Here is a 20,434-nt window from a genome sequence, read left to right on the forward strand (position 1 = left end):
TATTGAGTGCGAAGCTTGATGAAACTTTCTTGATCAATTATTTATAAAAAAATTTTAAATATTTTTCTTGCAAAAAATATAAATTTGTGAACTTAATAATAATTAAGATTTGATGTCTTAATTATTTTTTTCGTCTTATTTACTTATTTTCTTTTCAGGTTTACGTAACTCCTCACATAAGGGACAAATTAACAGGCATTGATGCCGAGGCTCGTTTGACTCTCTCCGAAAATCGAGAACCAGATCTACGACGTCGTAGTCCCGACATGCCATTGCGTCCAGTCTTGGCAGAAACAACTTCCTTGAAAGACTCAATTTACATTAGGAAAAATTGTGGCGAAGACAACATTTGTATTCCCGATCTTCAATTGTCGACAAGTGCAAGTGTTGAGAAATATCTCTTGGGCTCTGGTCAAGACTTCCACATAACAGTCACTGTCAAGAATTTAGGCGAAGATGCATACGAAGCAATGTTCTACCTTCAACTCCCACCACACGTGCAGTACATCAATTTTGAGCAATTTAACAACACCGGCGTTCTCGTTCAATGTTTAGCTCCAAATCAAAACAATGTTCTACGTTGTGACATCGGTAATCCAATGCCTAGGGGTAAAATGGTAAAATTCAAAACAATTCTCGAACCAATTGTCGCCGAGAATATGAATGCGACATTCGACTTTAAAATGGAAGTGAATACGACAAATTCGGAAAATTCTGGTACAATGCGCGATAATTATGAGGCAATTAAAATACCCGTTTGGGTTGATCTTGAACTTGTCGTCGAGGGTGAAAGTCGACCGAAGGAGTTGTTCTACAATCCGGAAAATTACACTTCGGAGAATATTACCACGGACATTGAATTTGGACCGGCGATTGTTCACAATTACACGGTGAGAAATAATGGACCTTCGAATTTCTTGAGTGCTGACGTATTTGTCACATGGCCGGGTAAAACACTAGGCGGTGATGATCTGCTTTATCTGATGGAAGAGCCGCAAGGAACGATTAAGTGCGTCAATGCGGATTACAATTATCATCATCTCAAGTACACGGACGCGACTAGAACTCGTTATTCTTCCCTGTATGGTACTTCGGGATATCATCATCAACATTATCAGGAAGATTTTCATTCCGGTGGTATTGCCGTTCAGAAAGGTTACGATTCTTCGGACGATAGACGAAGAATTGAGGTCAATACCGGCGATAGTTCGGAATTCAATCAAATAAGACACTCTGCAAATCGTAATGATAATTCACAAGGATTTGGACTTCCGCTCGGTAGCGACGAAGAGAAGAAAATATTTGTCACTTCCGAGAGTTCGAGAAATTTCGATATTAATTCTGCGGGTTTTGGAGGTGGTTATCATTCGACTTTACGAGAGAACAATAATGATTCGAAACAATTTCGGGATTATTCCTACGGACAGAGGAAGATGAGTACGAGTTCCACGGGTAGTTCGAGTTTTGATATGTTGAAACAACAGGAGATTGAGAAACAAAGGGCGGAATTGGAGGAGGAGAAGAGAAAGTTGTATGAAGAGAAGAGGAGATTCGATGAATTGAAGAGGATCAATGAGAAGAAATTAGCGGAGGAGGAGAGGATAAGACAGCAGGAGAGGGACGATGAGGAGGACTATGATTACAATTCAAAGGGAAGTTCGGGAACGGTTTATGGAACGGAGCGTCATTTTGGTGAGGATAGAGAGGAAGTTCGACAAAAGGGATATGGAGTTATAACAAATTCTCGATACGATGACGAAATAAGTGGCGATCGGGAGGAAGTGATTGGAACTTCGGATATTAATTTACGAATGCGGAATATTAGCTCCACACAGGATCTTGAGCAGTTCTTCTCTGATATATCGAGAGGCACTTACAAGGTGTCAGCGTACAGAAGACATGGGAAGAATTTCATTAACTTTAGAGGGAGAATGGGCACAACGAAAAGTGGGCAAAAGTGTATGGTATTCCAGGACGGTACTCAATTCCCTCTCGAGGATAATTTCGGACAGAGAATATTGTCCGATCCTGGCAGTCCAGTGAGTCACAGATTCGGTCCCGTCGAGGGTGAACTTATCGCCGGACCTGGAAATAAAGCTTACATTCAATTGAGCAATGGCAATAGATTCGCTCTCGAAGGATTTTCCACTTACTCCAGTATTAGGACCTATAGTTACACTAGCTCCCCACAGGAAACTCATTCCTCGTTCGACAGCAATCCTTATCAAAACGGACAAGTTTACGGACACTCCGGACACTCGTCAGGCAGCTCTTGGCGAACAGAGTCCTCGACTTCCAACAGAGACGTCGGCGAAGAATTTCAAATGCACAGTTCTCAGAGTCACGAGGAAAGGCGCACCAATGAGAAGAGAATTCAATCCAAGGTTTACACGAGGAATAGTGAAACTCCCGCTAGAGATAGTTGGATGAATCCTCATTACGAATCACATGAGCGAAACGTTAGACATAGACGTGAAGCAGAACAAGGTTTGCCGACGACGACGACGACGAGCGAATTGGATCCAGTGACTCATGATATTACCAAAAATCCCTGCAAGCGAGCCAGTTGTTTCCAAATAAAGTGTGAATTGGGACCTTTGAAGAAAGGAGAGGAGGCTCATTTGAGTTTGAAGTTCAGAATCAAAGCGGCTACTTTGAAGAAAGTTGCGTACAGGGAGCCTATTCAGGTTTCAACTCAAGTATTGACGAGAATAACGAGATTCGCTGCTCTTAATAATGTTGCCGAGCAAAATGTTAAGAGTCAGGAAGTATTTACGAATGTTGAACCTACAGCACCTCCTCCAGTAGCAGACGTTGTGCCACTTTGGGTTGTTGTTTTGTCTGCCTGCGCTGGTGTCGTCATTTTATTGCTGTTAATATATTTACTTCATAAGGTACAATATTTTATTTATTCTTCAATTTTTATTATTATTTATTTATTTGTTAAAAATATAAATCATAAAAAATTGTTATAAAACATGAAGATATCGATTGCTCCGAGTCGAAGACTCGGAGTTCCTGTAAATATAATCTATAATTTTTTGCCACACGTAAAATCGATATTTCTCCGGAAAGTGTCATATATATTTATAAATATTATAAATTATTTGAATAATAAATTAAAATTACCTTTTTTTGTTTTTTCAGTGCGGATTCTTCAAGAGAAATAGACCCACAGACGCCCCAGAAAGACAACCACTAAATCGAAATGGCCATTTCCATGGGGATGATCACTAAGCTCTTTGATTTAGAAAACCGAAACAGTGCCTTTAAATGTTACTCATAACGAAGAGTAATTAATTGGCACTTTTTACACAATTACTAAATCATTTGCTCTTTGTAACAAGCACAAAAATTATCATTCTATACCTTCTTATTTTTTCCATTATTTCAAAAACAGTTTGAGAATAATTTGCGAAAATGTGAATGTGAAGGTATTGTTGCCAAATAGAAATTTAATTGGCAATCAATTTGTTTTCCAATAATATTGTTAATATATATTTACACATATATAATTAACAACAAAAAAAGAACTTTTTAAAATTGTGTAACACCTGCAAGAAAAACGTTTCTACTTTTCTGTACAGTTCAGTATTTTCTGTTACCGACAGAGCGGACAAGTAACTCCATCTAGCGGAATCTCGCAAAAGTTATATAGTCTTGGTTTGATGAAAATCTTTCAGTTTCAGTTAACAATGTGACAGCCACCGGTTGCGTATGTGTTTTTTTAATTGCGTTTTTATTATTATCTAATTAAAGTTTTAAAGTTTCTAATCGAATTAAATTATTAATCGAGATTAATGAAGTGAATCGAGTAAGTGATAATGAGTGCCATATAAACATGAAATATTCTAAATTGAAAATTCACAGTCGGACTACATAACCTCTAAATCTTAATCGCAACAAATCTACAAAGAAAACAAAGGTAATTTCAATTGTTTTTTGAATAGAACAAAAATATTGTTATTTCAAACAGGTGTTACACAAAGTACCACGTGTATCTCGTATGAAAGAAGCAATTTTTTTCAAACTGTTTGGAAAACATCTTCTTTCTCCACTAGTTACACAATGTTAATCGTTAATTCCCATTTCTTTAAACAAAAATTTGCTAAACTGCCAATGAATACTCTTCTCGATTCCTGCAGCTTGATTTTACAAGTTTCTAGTCAGAAACAGTTTTTTAACTTACTTATTTTTAAGTCCTCTGAATCTTTGTCGAGACGATGACAAGTCCTTATCGACGTTGTTATGTAAATATATTTTTGTACTGTCAGTTGCAGGAATGCGTGACGTTATATCAGATGAAATTGACAATGAGGTGGAAATCTATTATAATGTAGTAGTGATATATTTAAGAGATTAATATAAAGAAAAACACCACACACAAAATAAGTGTTGTTTTTTCTTTAATCGAACAAGTGATGTCAACATATTTTTTATGGCATTTACTAATCTTTAATTTAAAGACGATGATGATGATAATAATAATAGTGACAGAAAGTTTTTTAAAAATGTACTTATAGATGAATTTTTTTAATTCTTATTTTCTTCAAATATTTTATAGAGAAACAAATAATATTTATCAAAAAAAAAATTTTAATAACAAACTAATATCATTTTTTTCGAAAGGCGCATGAAATACATAAAATGCATGAAATTCATGAAATTAAAATCGAATTTATAATAATTAATGGTAAAACTTAATGCCAGTTTAGTAAATTTTGGCTTAAAAAATAATTACTTTTTTTTAATCGAAAACAACTAATTATAATTTTCTTGTTAGTGCATTTTTACTTAACTTGATATCAAGTATAAGTTTCAGACGAGAATTGTATTATTTATTAGAAAAATTATGTGTATAAACGCCTAGTATATAGGGTATTCGAATATATATATATTTTTTTGTATATTTCGTATTCCCTATGTGAATGTGTGTATAATCTGTAAATTATTATATCATTTCAAAAAATTATTTGCAATACTAAGTAAAGAATTTCGGTCTCTTCCTAACAGACATGTATATATACTGAGTTAAGTTTTAATATTAAAATAATAAATAAATATTAATTCAATGATCTTCTTTTTTTGATAATCATTTGAAATATTAAAAAATAGTGTTTTTATTATACGTTATCTATTTTTTTAAAGCATTTCGCATTTTTTTATTTAACAAACTCATAACAAATAAAGACTAAAATTATATTTATCTTAATAAATTTTAAATAATTATTAATTATCACAGAAATGATCCACGAGTTTTAAACGTTTAAATGATCGAAATTATTTTATTACAAATTAATAAATTATTATTTATAAAATTACCACGAATTCTATTATAAAAACTTCAATTTTTTCTATTTCTGACAATAATTTCTTTTTAAACTTAGAAATTATTTAATGAATAATTTTACTTAAATATTTCAAAATTAATTGAATTTTAAGAGTTGCGTTTACAATTCTCATAAATAAATCAACTTCAAAAACATAAATTTTACATTTAAAAACAATTTTTTTTTAGTGACACAAAATTATTGTTAAAATTTTAATTTAAAAAAATAAATATATTTCGATCAAATTAACGTTCAGAACTTGAACATCATTCGTAGAAGTTTAATTTTTTTAGGTGGGTTTTTTGTAGCAACTTTTTTAATGATTAAAATTAATTTTTAAACAGGTAGAAAGTAAAGTATAATTTTAAATTCATAACTATTTATTAAAAGAAATCGCAATGATAAAATTCGATGAAATACAAAAATTTTTACTGTCGACATTATAATTTATATTCAACATAGACGGTGTTCTAAAGGATAATTCATTTTTATTGACGTATTAAAAAATATATCGATTACAGTCACATTTTGATAAACAGCCATTTCCAAAATTTTCAATTACTTTTTATAGGGAAAAAAACAAATGAAATGATTTGATGTCTTTTTCATTAAATAAAGTTCATTGTAAATTTCATTATTAATCTAATAATTGAAAATAAATAATATTATGAAAGACAGATTTTTTATTATGCTTTTTAGATTCACAATAAACAACATATATTTTCTAATAACACCAAAACATTTTCTTTGCCTTTTTCTTTCCAAACAAAATCGATTTTTCTAATTTAAGAAATGACTATTGAACGAACAGTGTTCTATTTTCATAAAATTCTTATAAAAAATAATTACATTTACCACAATATGGACAACGTATGAATTTTCAGTGTACATTATATATAATTCTTCGTTTATATAAAAAAAAAGGAAATATTAAATAAGTCAAAACGAAAAATATCACAAATAATTATACTTAGAAATACTAGAAAGAAAATTAAGATTCTCAAGATATTCTCTCTTGATTTTACGAACTAAAAATTATTTTTTGTTGTATAAGTTTTAAGAAAATAATGTTTTTTCATAAGTTAAAGTACATAAATTATTACGTAACAAACATTTAATTAAGAATGTAAATAGTAAAAGTAATAATTAATTAAGTATTGACTGCATCTTAATTTCAATGAAAATTAGTATATAAACTGTAAATACATTGTAAAAAATAATAAAAAACGAAGCTTGGTTCTACCAACCACCGATTAAAGGAATCAATTCCCGATTATCTAAATCGAATTTTTAAACTTTTTAATCGTAGTTGGTAAAATTGATTACAAGTATATTAACAATGTAATATAGTGAAAATGAAAATAAATTGATAAATTGAGTCATTCAGACAAAGGCTCTCCATTTTCTTTCTCAATTATGCTCTCCTAGACATTTTAAATTAAATATAAATAAAGTAATTCTCTTTAAAACAAGAAATTACATTTAGAACAATTTAAAATCTAATGCGAATAATATATATGTACAAGAAAATTACTGTAAAATTCATCTATCATAAATACACATGAGTTCACATTCGTTAAAAAGTTTCTCTACAACTTTTTAACAATTCACAAAGTTCAATACTGATTCTGATTTTCTTTTTTTTTTTGAATATGTAGAATACAGCAATAATTTCTTAAAGTTTTGTGTTCTTCCTTTATAAGAAATTATCATTAGCGATTTCACAATTATATATATGTATATAAAAAAATACAAATTAAAAATTTCCTTTAAAAAAAAAACGAAGACCGTAAATAATTATACCCACTTGACGAACATCACTATCATTCAATTCTATTTTTATCTGAACTTATAAAAAAATATAAAAAACCAAGTTTATACTTATTTGATACATACACAGCACACACTTGTTTAGAAAATCTCAAAGAATCAGACACTGGATTAGAAAATCCAAATATAGACTCGAAGAGAGGAAATATAGTGCCTGAGACTATTTGAATTTCTTTTGAATATGAAAAAATTCGTGGCTATACATATAAATAAAGCCGTAAGAAATGTTTCTTACATTTTTTTTCATTGTTTTTGTTAAATATTTAACAATAAGACGGATTTCTCTTGTAATCGACACTCATCGATTGTTACTGAATTCTTTTCAGTAACTCTTTTACTACATCAGCTGTCTGGAACCTGAAAATAAAAAAATAGTGTTTAAATATATTATTTCTGATTTATCACACTCTATATGAAAATTTTATTCAAATTTTATGAATGTAAATCTAAATAAAAATATTTCTAAATTTAAGAAGATTCAGTTGAACGAAATATTTTTTTATTTCAATTTTTATTTATCTTTCTATAAAAAACTGATTCTCTTTAATAGTTTTTTGTTAGTTTTTAGTTGAATTGTTGTGAAGAATTTTATTAAAATTGTATTGAAAATAATTGAATTCAATAAGTGGAATTTTAAAATTTTATTCTATAATTATTCAAAAAGTAGTAAAAATAATGATAAAAATAGTAATAAACGTTCATTCGGTGGTTGGAAACTTTTGGGGACATTAAAAATATTTAATAACTTACCTTCCATTGTAATTGTGCACCGACACTGTAAAGCTCTTTAAGAGATTCCGATAAATTCCCTTGTACTTCAAGTTGTTTATATTTATGATAAAGTTCAAGTGCAGCTCGAGCATCTTCTACTGAATCGTGTGTTTCAGACTGTATTTTTTTACCTAAAAAATGCCATGTCAAAAATCGAAGAGATACCATTCTGTGATGCGGTAAATGAAACAGTAGAACGGTATCAATAACTTGCTCAGGTGGAACCACCAAATTGACAACTCTGGAAAATATCAATTCAATTTTATAGTCAAAGTTTTTAAAAGAGTAATTTGAAAAGAGAAATAAATTTCGGGTCACAATAAATTACCTAAAGTCGTTTTTGAGTCCGTGTCCTACAAATATAATACCATTATCAACAAGAAATCGCAACTTTTGATAAGTCGACTTTAAGGTAGTTAGATGCTTGCTGCTGAAGTTCGCATCTAAATCACCAGGTTGGATTCCACTGAACTTGGTTAAATAATCCACTACTTGTTCTTGCGTACTTATATAATCATCAATGAATGGAGTGTATTCAAGTGGACCTTGCCTAGAATAGAATATTTTTTCTTTATGAAAAAATAGAAGAAAAATAGTAGAAGAAATTTTCTATTTATGAAATATACAGGCCTCGGATCGACATTAAGCTTGAAAAAAGTCGCTTTAGTGGATTTAAAATAGAAAAAAAGTCGTTTATTTAATTCAGTGTCGTCACAAAAAATTTATTTTGTATTTTCTGATCTTTCACTGATTACTAAATTTAATTATTCAAAACTTGAACAATTTCGTAAAATAATATATTTAAATAGGTACTTTTTTTGTTTTTATACGGGAATAAAATTTTCAAAAATTCTATTTAAAACCTTCTAAAAATTACAATTTTAATTCTCTTAAAATTTAATTATTTTCTATAATTTTTAATCAAAATTCTTCGCGAAATCAATTATTTTTAATAATTTTCTGAAAGTTCTTTGAAAATTCAATTATTTAAATACAAAAATTTAAAAATATTTTAATATAATTTTTAGAAGCTAATTTTTATTAATTACCATTTTTAAATTTACACTTGAAAATTTTTCATTAAAATTTTTGAGAAATCAGTTATTTTCAAAATTTGCAATTAAAATTCTGTAAAAGTTGATTTTCAAAATTTTTTAATAAAACACTTTGAAAAAAACCAATTAGTTTCAATTAAATTTTATAAAATTTCAATTACCTATTTGAAACTCTTTTCTATTGTAAATTTTGAAAATTTATTTAGTATTTATAAAAATAGTTGAATTGTTTCGAAGAAATTATTAAAATTTAAGGAAATAATTGAATTTTATGAAAATATTTTAATTCTTCCGAGAAATTCAATTAAAGATGTTTTGAAAATAATTGAATTCCTGCAAAGAATTTTACTATTTATAAAAATAATTGAATTGTTTCGAAGGATTTATTAAGATTTTAGAAAATAATTGAATTTATTCGAAATATATTAAATTTTTTTTTTTAAAATTGAATTTTTCCGAGGAATTCAATTTCAATTATTTTCAAAATTTGCAATTAAAATTCTTCAAAAGTTGTCGTAATTTTTGAAAATGGGTCGAAAGAAGTCGTATTTTTTGAAAATAGTCGAAAAAGTTTAGTTATAATATCCGAGGCCTAAATATAGTAAAAGTGGAAGAAATTTTCTATTTATGAAAATATGATACAGTAAAAGTAGAAGAAATTTTCTATTTATGAAAATATGGTCGAAGTAGAAGAAACGTAGAACAATGACTTAATGAATTAAATAAAAAATAAATTAATGAATTAAACAATGACTTACCCTCGAATGCATGTGACTCGAGCCACCGACATGTGGCTTGGTTTTATTTGAGAAATTTTACCATCACTACGAAGTTCAGCTTCTTCTTGATTTAAAGTAACGAATTCTGCGTCGATTCCCACTAAATCACCTGAAATCATATTTTAGAATGAAGAACTTTTTCTAATCTTCTTTTTTAACATTTTCTATGTCCGTAAAGTTTTGAACGTTCAAATAAATGAAATTTATTTTTAAATCCAAATTCTGTTACAATATTGCGCCACGCGTTAAAAAATAATTTCGTAAAGTTTAAAAAAGTTTAATTTACGTTTTCATTTTTATAACTCAGTAATTTTTTACGTAGGTGAATTTTGCGACGTTTGTGATCAACGATTACGAGAAAAAAAATATTTTTTACCCAAAAAATAATATTTTTTGTCTACAAATTTTTATTTTTTAAATTGTTGATTGCTGATCAACTTAATATTGTAAAAATTTGAAGGAAAAATAGTTTATTTTCTAAATCGTTTATTATAAAAGTTGTGAGATTTACCAACGTTTTTTTGGAAATATTTCTGTAGAAAAATTAATTCGTTTATTTGAATGTTTGGAATTTTTGAATCTTCATTTTTCTTCTCACCTTTTTTGGGCGTTTCATCGGCAGAAAGGGGTGTAAATGTGATTCCTCTTGTTCCTCCACTTCGAGCAATACACTTGTCCTCTCCAAAAACATCAAATGTCCATTTACAAAGTGGACTCACAAAGGGAGCAGATTCAGTAGATGATTTGGCTGTATATTGAAGAACGCATGGCACCTTCCAGTCGAGATTAAACCACACGGCTTCTTGTGGAGAAACAGCTGATATGCTGTCAAAGTATTCCATTAAATATTTTCAAAACAAAATTTCTTTTTTATTTCTATTTCTAAATTCGAATATTTTATTGAAAATTTTAAATATTTCATTTAAAAATTTTAATACTCTATTTGAAAATTTTAATATTTTGTTTGAAAACTTAAATCTTAAATCTTTAACGTCCGAGTGGTTTTATTAAATATTTAATTTGAAAATTTTAATATTCGGTTTGAAAATTCGAGTTCTTTTTAAGATTTAAAAAGGTAAAAAGTCTTACCAAAAATCATTAAAAATATACCACTGAGACGTGGAATTTCCATTTGATCTTTCGTGATAATTTTCACCGACACGAATCAGTGCAACAAGATTTCGTCTATCTTCGTTGTTCTTATCATTAATGTGGCAAATTACTGCACTTAATTCATAATTAACTTTTTGTACTTCTTTGTCGTTTGTTTCTCCCGCTGCTAATTGTATTTTCATATGACTCCTATCGACGTCCTCTGATACTTTCGACTTGTCTTCAAAATCACTATTTACTTTATTGTCTAGCTTTGTAACGTGCAAATTTCGTTTCTCATCTAATGTTATCTCTAAGTTTTGCGGTATCCAGGAATGTGAACAGTAAAGATGACTTGATACAGAAGTAGATGACGATGGTGAGGATGTTTCTGGCAAAAGAAAATTTACAGATATAGAAATTGAATTCTATTGAAATAATTATAAATAGTAAATATATAAATATTTAGAGTTGCCATAGGTCAGGGAATTCATGGAAAGTTCTTTTTAGTATCTAATAATTTTGAGAGTGAATCAGAATATTCTTTACATTCAGGAAAAATGGCACAATTTTTGTCTGAAAATTCAGGGAAAAATAAAATAAAATTTTTTGTGGCAACCCTGACATTTGTAAATTTTTTTTGGACATTTTTTGTCCAAAAGAAATGTTCTTCTTACCGGGTGGTCGACCGACATGCCTGAATCGGCAACCAGTGCGGGAACAATTTATTCCATATCGACAAGGTTTGGCGATTGATGGAATAGGACTGGAAAGTGGACTGTTCCCTTCAACTCCATTGAGAACTTTTTTAACGACAATATCCATTTGATTCTGCCAAAACTTTTTATCCTGCTGGCTATCCAATCCGCAATTTAGCGCCAATACTTGCGGCAATTTTGTTAGATGTCGCAATTGTAAGGTGGGATTGAATTTTTGACACTTATCACACCAGGCCGGAGTGACTTTCTCAGGTTTCAAACTCCGAGCCAAAACTTTCGAAAATGGCACTTCTTCCGCTATTGAATTAAATAATTCATTGAAAACAAATATTTCCATTTATTTATGATAGAAAATATCAAAATGAATTTGAATTTATGAAATTTTTAGTAAATTTAAATTCATTTAATGAAATATTTGGATAAATTTAAATTCATTTGATGAAAAATTTGGATAAATTTAAATTTAAAATTAATTAGATTGAAAAAACTGATTTTGCGTCTTACAAGGATTTGTCATCTCGGGATACGTTAAGTTGCACAGTAACATTATGGAACGTTTCGAAGCTTCTTGTCCACATTTTAAACATCGATGTATATGAATCTGCTCCGAACCGAAAACCCGACTAATCTCTGATTCCTCCTCTCGGATTTCATTCTCATCCGTTGATTTCTTGCCACTGTCGTCTAAATTTTTTTGTTTCGTATAGAAATAAGACATAAGTAATTATTACGTTGAAACAATATAAAAATAACATGAAAATTATTATGTAGAAAATTTTATCATACTTTTAAAAAACAAAGCAATAATTAAAAATAAGCTTTTTAAAAGCATCTACAATAGCCAGTAAAATAGATTCTTTTACTTCTTCCAGGGCTCGAACTAGGTGCGTTAATCCTGTAAAAGTCCGTTTTTTTTTTAAAAAAAAAAAGGTCCGTTAAGTCCGTAATTTGATTCAAAAAGGATGAAAAGTTCGTAAATTGTACGATACAATATTGGAAATTTTAAAAATGTTAGAAATGATTGCAGAAATTCAATTATGTTCAAAAGTAATAAAATTCTTCGCAGAAATTCAATTATGTTCCGAAAATTTTGTAAATTCTCATCAAAATTTCAATTATCTTTATAGAAATAATTAAATTCTACTCCGAAATTCAATTAATTTCAAAAATTTTTCTAAACTCAATGATTTTTAATATTCACTATTTTCATAAAATTTTCCAAAAGAATTCAATTACTTTTAAAAAAAAAAAAAAAATTCTACACAAACTTTTAATTATTTTCAAAAAATAATAAAAATTTCACAGGAATTTCATTATTTACAAAGTTTTTTTTATAAATTTCTTTACAATCATTCAATTATTTTCATAAATAATAAATCAAAGAAATTCAATTATTTGAAAAAGTCTTCCTATAATTTATTTATTAGAATTTAAGTATCATTGTCAATACATTTTTAATTAAACTTGAAAGAATAAAAATTATTTTCAAAAATTTTAATGAAATTCTTTTTAACAATTCAATTTTTTTTTCAAAATAATTTTACTAAATTTCTTCTTAAAAATTTATCAAAATTCAATTATTTTCAATAAAATTTCACAAAAGAATTCAATTAGGTATTTAAAAAGAAATATTGATTAAAGAACTCATCTAAAGAATTCAATTATTTTTAAAAGTAATAAAATTCTTCTCAGAAATTCAATTAGGTATGGTCTAAAGTTTTAAAAAAATCTCTTCAAAATTTCAATTATCTTTAGAAATAATACAATTTTTCTCCAAAATTCAATTATTTTTTAAAATTTTAATAAATTGGCAAAGTTTCAATTATTTTTAAAAACTTTTCTCAATTCAATCAAATTTTTTTACAGAGATTCAATTATTTTTAAAACAATTTTAATCTAATTTCTCGAAAAATGAAATTATTCTTCAAAATTTTATTTAAATTCGTTGATAAAATTCAGTTATTTAAAAATTATTAGATAAAATTCTTTATGAAAATTCAATTTTAAGAAAAATGCAATTCTTCAATAAATTGTTATTTTTGTATTTAAATAATTAAATTCTAGTAGAATTTTCTAATAAAAATTGATTTAAAAATGAATTTCAGTTGAAATTTTAGATTATGTTTAGAAATTCATTTAAAATTCTTGTAATTATTTCAATTATCTTTATAAATAATAAAGTTCTTTTCTAAAATTCATTTATTTTTTAAAAACTTTAATAAAATTCAAATACCAAGTAATACAATTAATTAAATGTTGGTAAAATTTCAATTACTTAAAAAAATTTTCCAAAAGAATTCAATTAGTATTTAAAAAAAAATTTCGACAAAATTCTACTCAAACATTTCATTATTTACATATAAATAATAAAATTATTGTTAGGAATTCAATTATTCGTATGAATAATAAAACTCATTGTAGGATTTGAATTATTTTTAATACAATTGTTAATTCAATTGTTAACTTCTTTCACCTTTAATATTTTTAATACAGTTTTAAGAATTCAATTTGAAGAAACATTCAATTATTTAATAAATTGTTTGTTTTTGTATTTAAATAATTAAATTCTCGTAGAAGTTTCTAATCAAAATTAATTAAAAAATAAATTTTAGTTAAAATTTTAGAAATTTTAGAAAGAATTTTAGAAATTCAAATATTTTAAAATTTGTTTAAAAATGAATTCTAGTTAAAATTTTAGATAATAATTGAATATTAAAAGAAATATAGCGTGAATTTTTAAAAATCATTGAATTTTAAAATCAGTTTTTTTGAAAAAGTTTAATTGAATTTTTTTTTATAATATTATTTGAAGTTTTTATTTTCTAATATTTGTTTAATTGAAGAATTTACGAATAATTGAAATTTCGTAAAATTGAATATTGTAAAGAAATGGATTTGAAAATTGCCAAAGAACTTTTTCGAAAATTATTAAAAATTAATAGAGATAATCGATTTAAAGAAGAATTTTATTCAAAAATTCTTGTAAATAATAATTGAATTGTAAATGATTTTATTACTCGGTCATCTTTAATTATTATAAAACATGAAGAATTTAATCTCTATTTTTAAGTAAAATATTTTATTTGATTCGGACTGGTTATATTTTTTTGGTCCGGAAATGCTCCCTATTTTTTCATTTTTTGATCCGTAAAGTCGGTATTTTTAAATACTTTCACTGGTTCGAGCCCTGTTCTTCTTTTTTTAATAAAAAAAAAGAAAAAAAGCATTAAGAAACACTAGCGATAAATTTTTATGGTACAAAAAAATAGTTTAATAAGTAGAGGGAATACATTACTCTATTTTTTTCTAGAGACATCACTATAATGTCACTACAAACACAGATTGCTAAGGGTAGAAAATTAAAAAATTAGCAGAAAAATTGAAAAATAAACACAAAATAGTGCCCAATGCAAAGGTTACACGTGAATTGTGTTTACCTTTCGATGTGATCCACATATATTTACCATCCTCCTCTTGTTTTCGTCTTCTTCTTCTATCGTCCTCATTGTTTATGTATCGTGAGCCAAGATCTTGTAAAATACTCGGAAAATCATGTTCATTGTAAACAAATGCATTATGCTTGGGTTCCATTTTTAATCGCATAGTTTCCTCCTCCTTCTCCTGTTGGCGTTTCTTCGTTTCCAATAGTTCATAGTGCATTTGATGTAAAATGAACCTGTTCCAACTCTGTGTAATATTATTAATTAAAATTATTATTATTTTTCGAAAAATGAATAAATTCAGATTTAAAATCTAATGATAAAATGAATGAAATTACCTGAATCAATCTTATCAAGCTGACTTTTCTTTTTGCTTCGGGATGAAGATCATTTAATATCAGACCTAATGCTGATGCTTCTGGAACAGTTCTGAAAGCTCTCAAAAAATTCGCCGCTTGACAGGGAACTCCTTTCGAAGTGTCCAACATGTGAAAGAGAAAACCCATTTCACAGGAGAGACAAAATTCTCTCTGACATAAATGCGAAAGCAACGACATTCTTACCGGTTCACAATAATAAAGCATCTGTTTAAAAAGAAATTGATTTTCAGAAAATCTTCTATTATCCAAAAATTGAAACATATTTTTTTTAATATATATTTTTAAATTCAATAGCGGAAGAAGTAAAGTTTATGTTTTTTTTTACTCACTTGAAGCATGGAATTACAATAACTGTTTGGAAGTGTAGATTCCAAGCCGCAAAAATTTGATCGATTATATTGATCGAAATCAAATTCATCGTAATAAAATTTCATCGAATATTTAACTTCTGTCTTACGATATCGTTTTGGTATAGCCACAAAGGTCCCATCGTCTGTTTTAACTCGTGAATCATTGCCAAATAATTTTGTGACTATACCACGCCTCTTTTCCAAATTGTATGGAATCTGTAAAAAAGGTATTATTTATTTTCTTTCATACAAATGAAAATTTTATTTCATTAAAATTAAATGCCGATTAAAAAAGTTTTTGAGTATAAATAAATAATACCTATTCACAGTGCCTGGGAATTCGACAATTTTTAAATAAATAAGAACCAAATTAATCAAGTCAGGTTTATGACGATCTCGCATATAACCTTTATTTTCACTCGTTATACACTTTATTTATATTTTATACACTTTATTTATCACTTAGGCGATATTCCTTAATATAATTTATAATAATGAAAAAATAAATTCTAATAATTCAGTTCATTAGAAACTTTTTCATTTTTTTTTGTGTAAATGTTTAGTCTCTTGTAATTAATTTTTCATTTAAGAGATTTTTGCATTTTTAGATAACTAAATTGAAAATAGATTTGAAAATAGATTTGAAAATATTTTTTAATTCTAGCGAATGCAATATTAAATACGTAATTTTGATTATAATTACTTTTTTCAATTTTAACAATTTACGGGAGAGTTTCTTTTTACTGATAATTATTAGAGAAATAACTGCAAATAATAATTCTTTCTTAGAAAAATATTATCACGTTCTCAATTTCAATTATCATAATACTTTACATCAGTCTTGTTTCTATAATAGAAATGGCACTATTTTTCGAATACTAATTAAATTATCTCACTATAATTGCAAAAAGTAGATTCTTTTTTTTATCACCGTAAACATTTGGTTCATAAATTACGAAAATATGCAGCTATATAGAGTATTTGATTTCAAAAATCGACTTAGAATTTACGTCTTTTCTCACACAATTTAACGATCAATTAACTAAATTTGGCTCCAGTCTTCAAATTGAAAGATGGAAGGAAAATAAAGAAAAAAAAAAAAATGAAACGTAATTTCTAGAAAAATTGAAATTGGGTTTTTTAAGAATATTTTAAAGAAGGGGTGGTGAATATTGTAGTAGTGTGGGAGAATATTGTTTCCTCACTTGATTTCTGCGAAATGACTGAGGGTTCGGCGCGTAACCAATAGGACCTTGCATTTTCATTGTTTTCAGGATTTCCGGATCAATCTGCGGTGACTTTCTGGAAAGAAAAATAGAATAAGAATCGATGGAAAATGTATAAAAATAAGTTTAATTATTTTAGTTTAAATGCACATTCGAATGTAAATGCAAAATTTACCTGTACACTTTTTTAATGTACTCCTCGGGCCAGTCGCTAAAAAGTGGATGACCAGTGTATACCATTGGAGTAGAACTTAGTGAAGTTTCATTATCATCAAATGAAAAAGGTTGCAGTGTTTCCACTGGATCTGCAAATTCAGTAGGCCTAAGGACAAAAAAATTTTAATAAACTTTTTTTTTACTGAATTGATAGTTCACATCATTGCATTTAATGAATGCTCCAAAAATTCGAAACTGTTTGAGAACATTTTATTGAAAGTGATGAAATAAAATTTACTGACCTGGAAAAGGTGTTAAATTGTGGTTCTGGATTGTTTGTAGACATAAGATGAATAGAACCAACTGCGTCTCCGAAAGACAGACATTGCGACGTAGGAGAAACGTCGAAAGATAATATCATTGCACCTCCAGTGGCAACCTGTAATAATTAAAAACGGTATTACTAAATAAAAAGTTAAATATTATACGAACGTGAAATTTTACTCAAAAATGAAATTAAATTTTGAAATGAAATTGAAAAATAAAAATAAACAATGAAAAATGATTACCTGATATAAACAAGTGACTGATGGTTGAACATTGGCGTAAATAGTGTCAAGCAGTTGCATTTGTCCGAGAGGAGACACAACAGCAATACGACTGGAATAACTCGGTAGAAATTTGAGTAAGAATGGAAAAACCATCGTTTGAACTGGACTGAGTGCTCTCATTTGTCTCAAGTCATATGCCATCAAAAATCGATCTACCGACATTCCCTGAAGACTATAAATTTATATTTTAAATTAATGAAAACTCTTGATTTACAATTGAAATTTCAAATGAATAGAATTTAGAATTTTCTCACCTGTTGCTGAAACCACAAGTGACCAGATAATTCCCTTGAACATCAAAATCACTTAATGAGCCACTATGAGTATCAAGTGTGTGCTCAACAGACAACGTATTTGGATCCCTGAGATCAATCCTGCCTGCAGGATTACCCGCGCAAATAAGTCTGTTGTGTTGCCTTAGTATGGCACAACCACTTTCACCCACGTTCACCTGGAACAAATTGTTATTACAATATTTATTAAACTATTATTATTATTAAAAATTATTACAGGGTTGCCACAAAAATTTAATTCTCTTTTTCGCTAACCATAAAGAATTTTCTAATTCACTCTAAAAGTGGTTTTACATTTTTTACATTCAGAAAATACTTTTTGCAATTTTTCTAAAAGCAAATGCTTTTAAGCCTAATAGATTAATTAACTTACTAATCCAGTTTCTTTGCCTCTGGTGAGTTCAAAATCAATAAGTTTATCCTGATGGCCACCCATTAATAATCTTGTCGGAGATATTTGAAGTATACACTGCATATCGATCATATTTGCTGATCTATAATTAACGAAATTACATAATCGTTTCATTACATAATTAAACACATTTAATATTATCTTTAAACGATAAATTATTTAGGTCAAACATACGTGTGTGTAAATATTGGAATACCACGTCGCAGCTGGCATCGCAACATACTTTGTGTCAATGCTAAAATTCCCTCGTCGACAGGATGAATTTGCCGAATTTCTTGCGTTGCGTGCACTTGAAATGAGGTATATTTTTGCAAACTGGAGCCATAATATGACGTTACGTGACCCTATAATATTTTTAATTTACATAAATTAATATTTTTGATTATTAAATGAAAACATATGTTTTTTTATAATTCTTAGTTATACTAAAAATTCTTAATATACTAGAATTTTTTCTTCTGAATATATTAAAAATTCTTAATATACTGGAATTTTAAAATAAATTAAGAAAAAGTAAATATAATTCTTAGAGTTTTTATAATTAAAGTACCCCTTGGTTTCCCATCCATAAAAGTTCTTCCACCGAATCAAAAGACACAGTGGAAACTCCAAATCTATCGCCTCCATCGGCCAAAAATGTTCGCGTCTCCTGATATTCAGCTCCTGAAAATTCTTCCCCAAATTGCTCCGATGTAGGCACGAATCCATCTGCAGGTAATTCGTAATTTGGATCCTGCCCTGTTATTAAAACAGTGAATGAAATATTTTGACACAGTGTTAATTAAACAAAATAAAAAAGAGAATAAAAGGAAAAAATAAAAGGACAAATAAAATAAGAGGAAAAATAGTTAAATTGTTTAATTCAAAGAAAGAATATAAAAATTAACCGCTAGTTTTATAAAATTTATTGCAAATACTGAACTTACTGTATTTAGTTTGTTCAAATCAAGTACAAGTTTATTGTGAGTCTGAAATAAAACAACATAACCCCACTTGACAGCACTTTGACAATTTGCTCTCCAGAAGGGTTAGGTTCGTTTTGTTTAAATTTTTCAAGTAAAGAAAATTAAGCAATCTGTTAACAATTGTCACTAACATTAACATGTCTTTATAATATAACAATTAAGGAAAGCTTGAATTAATTTTTAGAACTCAGCAGAATTCCATAAGTCTTAACTTTAATACAAAAACAATGAAAATAAGTGCTTACACAATAAATCCTGTTCAACAACAGCAGCATTGGCGTCTAAGGATGGATCATAGTGGCCCAAGACTGAAAAGTCCATTTTATTCTTCTTTTTGTTTTATTTGTCATAAATTGACCGTTGAGAACACCATCAGTCACCTTGAGATAATAGCGTTCAATAAAAAATATGTTTTTACTATTCAAATTTTTATCACTGGCAGAGCTTGTAGACTAAATTACCACTAATTAATAATAACAGTATCGACGCCGTTTAAATGTTAAATGACAAATTTCTTGGTGGTATGAACATAATAAATTTAATTCATATCGGTGTTTCAATAATAGAAATCATAAAATATGTAAAATGTGGTTGAAATGGAACTCACTGTTGATTGTTATACTGATTCCAGCGCCAAGATTCTGTTTTCTCGTGAGCAGTGATCGAAGTTTATATAAAACGCGGTAAATTGGAATTTTTTTTATTACCTGTTCTACCAAATATTTTTTTTAATTAGAAATAACATATTTCCTCCCTGTTATTTTTGGACTGTTTTTGTAATTTTTAGGAATTTTTAGATTTTTAGCAAATTTTGTACATTTACTAAATTATCAAATTTGACAAATTTTCAGGGAAAATAAGAGTCTTTATCTTTATTAAGATTTTTGTTTATTATATACATTTATTCACAGAATTAGTGTATAGAATGATTTGGAAAAGAAACATTTATTCACAGAGTAAAACAGAGATTGATAGTTTTTCACATATTCAACAGATTAATTTAGGGAATGTAGATGATCATTGTA

At 27.8% G+C, this 20,434-nt stretch overlaps 2 protein-coding genes across 4 annotated transcripts in view; one reads left to right on the top strand and one right to left on the bottom strand.

Moving 5' to 3' along the window:
• LOC122508300 (integrin alpha-PS2) overlaps positions 1–4,516 on the top strand; it is a 90,005-nt gene extending 85,489 nt beyond the window's left edge. For both annotated transcript variants that reach the window (XM_043621578.1, XM_043621579.1), the window contains 2 exons: positions 159–2,894; positions 3,148–4,516. In XM_043621578.1, coding sequence (XP_043477513.1) covers positions 159–2,894; positions 3,148–3,237 — 2,826 coding nt within the window. In that variant the 3' untranslated portion in view covers positions 3,238–4,516. The remainder of the gene's footprint in view (positions 1–158; positions 2,895–3,147) is intronic.
• A 1,964-nt stretch (positions 4,517–6,480) lies between these two features.
• LOC122508191 (PAN2-PAN3 deadenylation complex catalytic subunit PAN2) lies at positions 6,481–19,988 on the bottom strand. 2 transcript variants are annotated; one of them, XM_043621369.1, is made up of 20 exons: positions 19,655–19,988; positions 18,995–19,182; positions 18,619–18,788; positions 18,406–18,526; positions 17,994–18,190; positions 17,698–17,911; positions 17,431–17,567; positions 17,148–17,294; positions 16,952–17,048; positions 15,726–15,962; positions 15,355–15,600; positions 15,014–15,263; positions 12,081–12,260; positions 11,535–11,873; positions 10,855–11,248; positions 10,364–10,590; positions 9,745–9,874; positions 8,260–8,481; positions 7,911–8,172; positions 6,481–7,517 (listed from the first exon to the last, which is right to left on the bottom strand). In XM_043621369.1, exons 1-20 carry the CDS (start codon positions 19,728–19,730, stop codon positions 7,503–7,505), a joined length of 3,849 nt encoding a protein of 1,282 aa, XP_043477304.1. In that variant the 5' UTR covers positions 19,731–19,988; the 3' UTR covers positions 6,481–7,502. The 2 variants fall into 2 exon arrangements, with proteins under 2 accessions (XP_043477304.1, XP_043477305.1); XM_043621370.1 differs by having other exon boundaries at positions 15,041–15,263; positions 19,655–19,987.
• Between the last annotated feature and the right edge of the window lie 446 nt (positions 19,989–20,434).

The sequence above is a fragment of the Leptopilina heterotoma genome, unplaced genomic scaffold, assembly GCF_015476425.1.
Source record: "Leptopilina heterotoma isolate Lh14 unplaced genomic scaffold, ASM1547642v1 Lhet_53, whole genome shotgun sequence".
NCBI classification, from domain to species: domain Eukaryota; kingdom Metazoa; phylum Arthropoda; class Insecta; order Hymenoptera; family Figitidae; genus Leptopilina; species Leptopilina heterotoma.

Bases quoted from the DNA above. Each gene is read 5' to 3' on its own strand.
- LOC122508191 (XM_043621369.1), bottom strand. From the start codon at position 19,730: ATGGACTTTTCAGTCTTGGGCCACTATGATCCATCCTTAGACGCCAAT. The intron at 15,264-15,354 runs GTAATTTCATTC...AATATTACACAG, and splicing joins GCTTGATAAGATTGATTCAG to AGTTGGAACAGGTTCATTTT. The intron at 10,591-10,854 runs GTAAGACTTTTT...ATACTTTGACAG, and splicing joins TATATTTTTAATGATTTTTG to CATATCAGCTGTTTCTCCAC.